Raw genomic sequence first — 10,752 nt, forward strand, 5'->3', positions numbered from 1 at the left:
TCTCACACTCCGTGCCTCTCTCTCACACTCCGTGCCTCTCTCACACTCCGTGCCTCTCTCACACTCCGTGCCTCTCTCTCACACTCCGTGCCCCTCTCTCACACTCCGTGCCACTCTCTCACACTCCGTGCCTCTCTCACACTCCGTGCCTCTCTCACACTCCGTGCCTCTCTCTCACACTCCGTGCCCCTCTCTCACACTCCGTGCCTCTCTCTCACACTCCGTTCCTCTCTCTCACACTCCGTGCCACTCTCACACACTCCGTGCCTCTCTCTCTCACTCCGTGCCACTCTCTCACACTCCGTTCCTCCCTCACACTCCGTTCCTCTCTCACACTCCGTTCCTCTCTCCCACACTCCGTGCCACTCTCTCACACTCCGTGCCACTCTCTCACACTCCGTTTCTCTCTCACACTCCGTTTCTCTCTCACACTCCGTGCCCCTCTCTCACACTCCGTGCCCCTCTCTCTCACTCCGTGCCCCTCTCTCACACTCCGTTTCTCTCTCTCACTCCGTGCCTCTCTCTCACTCCGTTCCTCTCTCTCACACTCCGTTCCTCTCTCTCACACTCCGTTCCTCTCTCACACTCCGTTCCTCTCTCGCACTCCGTTCCTCTCTCGCACTCCGTTCCTCTCTCTCACTCCGTGCCTCTCTCTCACACTCCGTTCCTCTCTCACACTCCGTTCCTCTCTCTCACACTCCGTGCCCCTCTCACACACTCCGTTCCTCTCTCACACTCCGTTCCTCTCTCACACTCCGTTCCTCTCTCTCACACTCCGTTCCTCTCTCTCTCACTCCGTGCCTCTCTCTCACACTCCGTGCCCCTCTCACACACTCCGTTCCTCTCTCACACTCCGTGCCCCTCTCACACACTCCGTTCCTCTCACACACTCCGTTCCCCTCTCTCACACTCCGTTCCTCTCTCGCACTCCGTTCCTCTCTCACACTCCGTGCCTCTCTCTCTCACTCCGTTCCTCTCTCTCACACTCCGTTCCTCTCTCACACTCCGTGCCTCTCTCTCTCACTCCGTTCCTCTCTCTCACACTCCGTTCCTCTCTCACACTCCGTGCCTCTCTCTCACACTCCGTTCCTCTCTCACACTCCGTTCCTCTCCCACACTCCGTTCCTCTCACACTCCGTTCCTCTCTCACACTCCGTGCCTCTCTCACACTCCGTTCCTCTCTCACACTCCGTTCCTCTCTCACACTCCGTGCCACTCTCACACTCCGTTCCTCTCTCACACTCCGTTCCTCTCTCACACTCCGTTCCTCTCTCACACTCCGTGCCTCTCTCTCACACTCCGTGCCTCTCTCTCACACTCCGTTCCTCTCTCACACTCCGTGCCCCTCTCTCACACTCCGTGCCTCTCTCACACTCCGTTCCTCTCTCTCACACTCCGTTCCTCTCTCTCACTCCGTGCCTCTCTCACACTCCGTGCCACTCTCTCACACTCCGTGCCTCTCTCTCACTCCGTGCCCCTCTCTCACACTCCGTGCCTCTCTCACACTCCGTTCCTCTCTCACACTCCGTTCCTCTCTCGCACTCCGTTCCTCTCTCACACTCCGTTCCTCTCTCACACTCCGTGCCCCTCTCTCACACTCCGTTCCTCTCTCTCACACTCCGTTCCTCTCTCACACTCTGTGCCACTCTCACACTCCGTTCCTCTCTCTCACACTCCGTTCCTCTCTCACACTCCGTGCCTCTCTCACACTCCGTTCCTCTCTCTCACACTCCGTTCCTCTCTCTCACACTCCGTGCCACTCTCACACTCCGTTCCTCTCTCTCACACTCCGTTCCTCTCTCTCACACTCCGTGCCTCTCTCTCACACTCCGTGCCTCTCTCACACTCCGTTCCTCTCTCTCACTCCGTTCCTCTCTCGCACTCCGTTCCTCTCTCTCACTCCGTTCCTCTCTCGCACTCCGTTCCTCTCTCGCACTCCGTTCCTCTCTCGCACTCCGTTCCTCTCTCTCACTCCGTTCCTCTCTCTCACTCCGTTCCTCTCTCGCACTCCGTTCCTCTCTCTCACTCCGTGCCTCTCTCTCACACTCCGTTCCTCTCTCTCACTCCGTTCCTCTCTCTCACTCCGTGCCTCTCTCTCACACTCCGTGCCTCTCTCTCACACTCCGTGCCTCTCTCTCACACTCCGTTCCTCTCTCACACTCCGTGCCTCTCTCTCTCACTCCGTTCCTCTCTCTCACTCCGTGCCTCTCTCTCACACTCCGTGCCTCTCTCTCACACTCCGTGCCTCTCTCTCACACTCCGTTCCTCTCTCTCACACTCCGTGCCTCTCTCACACTCCGTGCCTCTCTCTCTCACTCCGTGCCTCTCTCTCTCACTCCGTGCCACTCTCTCACACTCCGTTCCTCTCTCCCACACTCCGTGCCTCTCTCTCTCACTCCGTGCCACTCTCTCACACTCCGTTCCTCTCTCTCACACTCCGTGCCTCTCTCTCACACTCCGTGCCTCTCTCTCACACTCCGTTCCTCTCTCTCACACTCCGTGCCTCTCTCACACTCCGTGCCTCTCTCTCTCACTCCGTGCCTCTCTCTCACACTCCGTGCCTCTCTCACACTCCGTGCCTCTCTCACACTCCGTGCCTCTCTCACACTCCGTTCCTCTCTCACACTCTGTGCCACTCTCACACTCCGTTCCTCTCTCACACTCCGTTCCTCTCTCACACTCCGTTCCTCTCTCACACTCCGTGCCTCTCTCACACTCCGTGCCTCTCTCTCACACTCCGTTCCTCTCTCACACTCCGTGCCCCTCTCTCACACTCCGTGCCTCTCTCACACTCCGTTCCTCTCTCTCACACTCCGTGCCTCTCTCTCTCACTCCGTTCCTCTCTCTCACTCCGTGCCTCTCTCACACTCCGTGCCTCTCTCTCACACTCCGTGCCTCTCTCACACTCCGTGCCACTCTCTCACACTCCGTGCCTCTCTCTCACACTCCGTGCCTCTCTCTCACACTCCGTGCCTCTCTCACACTCCGTGCCTCTCTCACACTCCGTTCCTCTCTCTCACACTCCGTTCCTCTCTCACACTCCGTTCCTCTCTCACACTCCGTGCCTCTCTCACACTCCGTGCCTCTCTCTCACACTCCGTGCCTCTCTCTCTCACACTCCGTGCCACTCTCTCACACTCCGTGCCTCTCTCACACTCCGTTCCACTCTCTCACACTCCGTTCCTCTCTCACACTCCGTTCCTCTCTCACACTCCGTGCCCCTCTCTCACACTCCGTTCCTCTCACACACACTCCGTGCCTCTCTCTCTCACTCCGTTCCTCTCTCACACTCCGTTCCTCTCTCACACTCCGTGCCCCTCTCTCACACTCCGTGCCCCTCTCTCACACTCCGTGCCTCTCTCTCACACTCCGTGCCCCTCTCTCACACTCCGTTCCTCTCTCTCACACTCCGTTCCTCTCTCTCACACTCCGTTCCTCTCTCACACTCCGTTCCTCTCTCTCACACTCCGTTCCTCTCTCACACTCCGTTCCTCTCTCACACTCCGTTCCTCTCTCACACTCCGTTCCTCTCTCTCACACTCCGTGCCTCTCTCACACTCCGTTCCTCTCTCACACTCCGTGCCTCTCTCTCACACTCCGTTCCTCTCTCACACTCCGTTCCTCTCTCACACTCCGTGCCTCTCTCACACTCCGTGCCTCTCTCTCACACTCCGTGCCTCTCTCACACTCCGTGCCCCTCTCTCACACTCCGTGCCCCTCTCTCACACTCCGTGCCCCTCTCTCACACTCCGTGCCCCTCTCTCACACTCCGTGCCTCTCTCTCACACTCCGTGCCTCTCTCTCACACTCCGTGCCTCTCTCTCACACTCCGTGCCTCTCTCTCACACTCCGTGCCCCTCTCTCACACTCCGTGCCACTCTCTCACACTCCGTGCCTCTCTCACACTCCGTGCCTCTCTCTCACACTCCGTGCCTCTCTCACACTCCGTTCCTCTCTCACACTCCGTTCCTCTCTCACACTCCGTGCCTCTCTCTCACACTCCGTGCCTCTCTCTCACACTCCGTGCCGCTCTCTCACACTCCGTGCCACTCTCTCACACTCCGTGCCTCTCTCTCACACTCCGTGCCACTCTCTCACACTCCGTGCCTCTCTCTCACACTCCGTTCCTCTCTCACACTCCGTTCCTCTCTCACACTCCGTTCCTCTCTCACACTCCGTGCCTCTCTCACACTCCGTTCCTCTCTCACACTCCGTGCCACTCTCTCACACTCCGTTCCTCTCTCACACTCCGTGCCTCTCTCTCACACTCCGTGCCCCTCTCTCACACTCCGTGCCACTCTCTCACACTCCGTGCCCCTCTCTCACACTCCGTTCCTCTCTCTCACACTCCGTGCCTCTCTCACACTCCGTTCCTCTCTCACACTCCGTGCCACTCTCTCACACTCCGTTCCTCTCTCACACTCCGTTCCTCTCTCACACTCCGTGCCCCTCTCTCACACTCCGTGCCACTCTCTCACACTCCGTGCCACTCTCTCACACTCCGTGCCTCTCTCTCACACTCCGTGCCACTCTCTCACACTCCGTGCCCCTCTCTCACACTCCGTGCCACTCTCTCACACTCCGTGCCACTCTCTCACACTCCGTGCCACTCTCTCACACTCCGTGCCTCTCTCTCACACTCCGTGCCACTCTCTCACACTCCGTGCCTCTCTCTCACACTCCGTGCCTCTCTCTCACACTCCGTGCCTCTCTCTCACACTCCGTGCCACTCTCTCACACTCCGTGCCTCTCTCTCACACTCCGTGCCACTCTCTCACACTCCGTGCCTCTCTCTCACACTCCGTGCCTCTCTCTCACACTCCGTGCCCCTCTCTCACACTCCGTGCCACTCTCTCACACTCCGTGCCTCTCTCACACTCCGTGCCACTCTCTCACACTCCGTGCCACTCTCTCACACTCCGTGCCTCTCTCTCACACTCCGTGCCTCTCTCTCACACTCCGTGCCACTCTCACACACTCCGTTCCTCTCTCACACTCCGTTTCTCTCTCACACTCCGTGCCCCTCTCTCTCACTCCGTGCCACTCTCTCACACTCCGTTTCTCTCTCTCACTCCGTGCCTCTCTCACACTCCGTTCCTCTCTCACACTCCGTGCCTCTCTCTCACACTCCGTTCCTCTCTCACACTCCGTTCCTCTCTCACACTCCGTGCCTCTCTCTCTCACTCCGTGCCTCTCTCACACTCCGTGCCTCTCTCTCACACTCCGTGCCTCTCTCTCACACTCCGTGCCGCTCTCTCACACTCCGTGCCTCTCTCTCTCACTCCGTTCCTCTCTCACACTCCGTGCCTCTCTCTCACACTCCGTGCCTCTCTCACACTCCGTTCCTCTCTCACACTCCGTGCCTCTCTCTCACACTCCGTGCCTCTCTCTCACACTCCGTTCCTCTCTCACACTCCGTGCCTCTCTCTCACACTCCGTGCCTCTCTCTCACACTCCGTTCCTCTCTCACACTCCGTGCCGCTCTCTCACACTCCGTGCCTCTCTCTCACACTCCGTTCCTCTCTCACACTCCGTGCCTCTCTCTCACACTCCGTGCCTCTCTCACACACTCCGTGCCACTCTCTCACACTCCGTGCCTCTCTCACACTCCGTGCCACTCTCTCACACTCCGTGCCACTCTCTCACACTCCGTGCCTCTCTCTCACACTCCGTGCCACTCTCTCACACTCCGTGCCTCTCTCTCACACTCCGTGCCTCTCTCTCACACTCCGTGCCTCTCTCACACTCCGTTCCTCTCTCACACTCCGTGCCACTCTCTCACACTCCGTTCCTCCCTCACACTCCGTGCCTCTCTCTCACACTCCGTGCCACTCTCTCACTCCTCCGTTCCTCTCTCTCACTCCTCCGTTCCTCTCTCTCACTCCTCCGTGCCTCTCTCACACTCCGTGTGGCTGTTCTCTGTTTCAGATGAGCTTCATCTTTGCAGAGGTGCCAACGGCGGTCTTCCTGGATAACTACCTCTGCGTAGCTGATCACACCCTCTTCAACGTGAAACATTGTGGTGAGTTAAACATCCAACATAGAAAGCTAGCACCCCATAGGCTTTCTTAACTATCCTGTCTACCTGTGGACATGTACCCCCAGATCCCTCTGCTCCTCCACACTACCAACTATCCTGCCATTTACTTTGTACTCCGCCTTGGAGTTTGTCCTTCGGAACTGTACCACCTCACACTTCTCCGGGTTGAACTCCATCTGCCACTTCTCAGCCCACTTCTGCATCCTATCAATGTCTCTCTGCAATCGTCGACAATCCTCTACACTATCTACAACACCACCAACCTTTGTGTCGTCTGCAAACTTGCCAACCCACCCTTCTACCCCAACATCCAGGTCGTTAATAAAAATCACAAAAAGAAGAGGTCCCAGAACCGATCCTTGTGGGACACTACTAGTCACAGCCCTCCAATCTGAATGTACTCCCTCCACCATGACCCTCTGCCTTCTGCAGGCAAGCCAATTCTGATCCACCTGGCCAAACTTCCCTGGATCCCATGCATTCTGACTTTCTGAATAAGCCTACCATGTGGAACCTTGTCAAATGCCTTTCTAAAATCCATGTAGATCACATCCACTGCACTACCCTCATCTATATGCCTGGTCACCTCCTCAAAGAACTCTATCAGGCTTGTTAGACACGATCCGCCTTTCACAAAGCCGTGCTGGCTGTCCCTGATCAGACCATGATTCTCTAAATGCCCATAGATTCTATCTTTAAGAATCTTTTCCAACAGCTTTCCCACCACAGGCGCAAGGCTCACTGGTCTATAATTACCCGGACTATCCCTACTACCTTTTTTGAACAAGGGGACAACATTCGCCTCCCTCCAATCCTCCCGTACCATTCCCATGGACAACGAGAACATAAGGATCCTAGCCAAAGGTTCAGCAATCTCTTCCCTTGCCTCGTGGAGCAGCCTGGGGAATATTCTGTCAGGCCTCGGGGACTTATCCGTCCTAACAACTCCAACATCTCCTCTCCCTTAATATCAACATGCTCCAGAACATCAACCTCACTCATATTGTCCTCACCGTCATCAAGTTCCCTCTCAGTGGTGAATACCGAAGAGAAGTATTCATTGAGGACCTCGCTCACTTCCACAGCCTCCAGGCACATCTTCCCACTTTTATCTCTAATCGGTCCGACCTTCACTCCTGTCATCCTTTTGTTCTTCACATAATTGAAGAATGCCTTGGGGTTTTCCTTTACCCTACTCGCCAAGGCCTTCTCATGCCCCCTTCTTGCTCTCCTCAGCCCCTTCTTAATCCCCTTTCTTGCTACCCTATATTCCTCAATAGACCCATCTGATCCTTGCTTCCTAAACCTCGTGTACGCTGCCTTCTTCCACCTGACTAGATTTTCCACTTCACTTGTCACCCATGGTTCCTTCACCCTACCATTCTTTATCTTCCTCACCGGGACAAATTTATCCCTAACATCCTGCAAGAGATCGTTAAACATCGACCACATGTCCATAGTACATTTCCCTGCAAAAACATTCACACCCGCAAGTTCTAGCCTTCTAGCCTCATTATCTGCCCTTCCCCAATTAAAAATTTTCCTGTCCTCTCTGATTCTATCCTTTTCCATGATAATGCTGAAGGTCAGGGAACGGTGATCACCGTCTCCCAGATGCTCACCCACTGACAGATCTGTGACCTGACCCGGTTCATTACCTAATACTAGATCTAGTATGGCATTTTCCCTAGTCAGCCTGTCAACATACTGTGACAGGAATCCATCCTGGACACACTTAACAAACTCTGCCCCATCTAAACCCTTGGAACTAATCAAGTGCCAATCAATATTAGGGAAGTTAAAGTCACCCATGATAACAACCCTGTTATTTTAGCATCTTTCCAAAATCTGCCTCCCAATCTGCTCCTCGGTATCTCTGCTGCTACCAGGGGGGCCTATTGAATACCCCCAGTAGAGTAACTGCTCCCTTCCTGTTCCTGACTTCCACCCATACTGACTCAAAAGAGGATCCTGCTACATTACCCACCCTTTCTGTAGCTGTAATCGTATCCCTGACCAGTAATGCCACCCCACCTCCCCTTCCCCCCCCATCCCTTTTAAAGCACTGAAATCCAGGAATATTGAGAATCCATTCCTGCCCTGGTGCCAGACAAGTCTCTGTAATGGCCGCTACATCATAATTCCATGTATGTATCCAAGCTCTCAGTTCATCACCTTTCTTCCTGATGCTTCTTGCATTGAAGTACACACACTTTCACCCTTCTACCTTTACACCCTCTGTTCTGCTTCTCTTTCCTCAAAGCCTCTCAGTATGTCAGATCTGGCTTTACTCCATGCACTTCGTTCACTGCTCTGTCGCTCCGGGTCCCATCCCCCTTGCAAATTAGTTCTAAAGCCTCTCGTTCTCGCTACCGGGACTGGGGGTGGGCGGGGCGGGGGGAGGTCGTTCAACCATAACCCCATCGGATATAGGAGCAGAGTGAGGCCATTTGGCCCATTGAGACTGCCCCGCCATTTCATGCCAACACTCTCCCCACCTCGCTGCATGAAAGGTATTACCCAGGGAAGGAGTCTAACCCTAACCCTAACCCTTGACCAATCAGCCCTTGTAATAGTGACCGGCGAGGCACAGAGAATCTGTTTGCTGACCGTTAACGTGGGTTCACTCTCGAACCTGACCCTCCATGGAGAGGAAGGGTATTACCCAGGGAAGGAGTCTACGCTGACCTGGCATTCCCCGTGCTCCCAATCTCCACGTGCCCGTCGGTTGCTCCTTATCCACGATGGCTGGTCTCTGGCTGCTGGAGTTATTGCCCCGCATATACGGTTCCTCATCGATTGCACCATTGGATCTCCACCCCAAGTCACCGGACCTACTGGTCATTGCAGAGGGCGACAGCATTTCAGCCCAGCCTTGTGCATTTGTGTCTTTACAACCCGACTGGCCCAAACCAGTGAAATGAGGCAGTCCAGACAGAGTCTGATGAGATAAAAACACAAGATGCTGGCAGAACTCAGCAGGCCAGACAGCGTCTACGGGAGGAGGTAGTGACGATGTTTCGGGCCAAAACCCTTCATCAGGAGTGAAGTAACATGGGATGGTCGAGGGGGGATAAAAAGTCGGGGGAGGGATGAAGTAGAGAGCGGGAAGTGACAGGCTGGAGAGAAATGGGCTGGGGGAAGGTGGAGAATGATGGGAAATAAAAGAGAAAGAAAGCTGGGGCTGGGGGGAGAGATTATAGTGAGGGGGGAAAGAGAGAGAAATAGAAACAGACTAAAATTATAGATAGGGATGGGGGTAAGGGGGGGCAGGGGTATCAACGGAGGTCTGTGAGTTGAATGTTCATGCTGGCGGGAGATCAGGTATTGCTCCATCGACCTGCGTGTGGCCTCATCTTGACGGTAGAGGAGGCCACGGACAGACATGTTGGAGTGGGAGTGGTCTGTGGCCTGGAAGATGTGGTCGGTGGTGGGATCCCGGAGGAGGTGGTGGAAGTTACGGAGGATTATACATTGGATCTGCAGGGTGGTAGGGTAATAGGTGAGGACCAGGGGGACTCTATCCCTGGTGGGCTGGCGGGGGGATGGGGTGAGGGCAGAGGTGCGTGAAATATGGGAGATGCGATGGAGGGCAGAGTTGATGGTGGACGAAGGGAAGCCCCTTTCTTTAAAAAAGGAAGACATCTCCTTTGTCCTAGAATGAAAGGCCTCATCCTGAGAGCAGAGGAATTGAGAGAAAGGAGTAGCGTTTTTGCAGGAGACAGGGTGGGAGGAGGAATAGTCTGGGAAGCTGTGGGGCTTACAGATTACAGATTGCTTCTTTGATAAGTCAGGCACGTTACATAATACATAGCTACTCCTCCAAGAACATTCTCATCTTTATCAGGCCATTACCCGAAGTCCCGTGTGCTCTGAATGGATTAACCAAGAGCAAGAAATAGTTCAGAGTCTACAGAATGGGGGAAACAGAGAAAACTGGTTTGTCCACATCCCCTGTTCTTCATTAGACTGAAGTTTCTTATTGCCAGCAAAACCATCAACGTCTGCCTTAAAAAACCCAATGACTTGCCTCCACAGTCACCTGTGGCAGCAGATTCACCACCCACTGGCTGCAGAAACTCCCCCTCCTCGCTGTTCAAAAAGGACACCCCTCTCTCTATTCTGAGGCTGTGTCCTCTGGTCCTAGACTCCCCCACCATAGGAAACATCCTCAACACATCCACTCTATCTGTGTCCTCTGGTCCTAGACTCCCTCACTACAGGAAACATCCTCTCCACATCCACTCTATCTGTGTCCTCTGGTCCTAGACTCCCCCACTATAGGAAACATCCTCTCCACATCCACTCTATCTGTGTCCTCTGGTCCTAGACTCCCCCACTACAGGAAACATCCTCTCCACATCCACTCTATCTGTGTCCTCTGGTCCTAGACTCCCCCACCATAGGAAACATCCTCTCCACATCCACTCTATCTGTGTCCTCTGGTCCTAGACTCCCCCACTACAGGAAACATCCTCTCCACATCCACTCTATCTGTGTCCTCTGGTCCTAGACTCCCCCACTATAGGAAACATCCTCTCCACATCCACTCTATCTGTGTCCTCTGGTCCTAGACTCCCCCACCACAGGAAACATCCTCTCCACATCCACTCTATCTGTGTCCTCTGGTCCTAGACTCCCCCACTACAGGAAACATCCTCTCCACATCCACTCTATCTGTGTCCTCTGGTCCTAGACTCCCCCACTACAGG

The 10,752-nt window shown here is 54.9% G+C and overlaps 1 protein-coding gene across 2 annotated transcripts in view; it reads left to right on the top strand.

Moving 5' to 3' along the window:
* Positions 1 to 6,104, top strand: part of LOC132386817 (protein unc-93 homolog B1-like) — a 46,733-nt gene extending 40,629 nt beyond the window's left edge. For both annotated transcript variants that reach the window (XM_059959149.1, XM_059959150.1), the window contains exon 5: positions 5,929 to 6,104. In XM_059959149.1, coding sequence (XP_059815132.1) covers positions 5,929 to 6,072 — 144 coding nt within the window. In that variant the 3' untranslated portion in view covers positions 6,073 to 6,104. The remainder of the gene's footprint in view (positions 1 to 5,928) is intronic.
* The last annotated feature ends 4,648 nt before the right edge of the window (positions 6,105 to 10,752 follow it).

This window comes from Hypanus sabinus, unplaced genomic scaffold, assembly GCF_030144855.1.
Source record: "Hypanus sabinus isolate sHypSab1 unplaced genomic scaffold, sHypSab1.hap1 scaffold_1319, whole genome shotgun sequence".
NCBI lineage: Eukaryota > Metazoa > Chordata > Chondrichthyes > Myliobatiformes > Dasyatidae > Hypanus > Hypanus sabinus.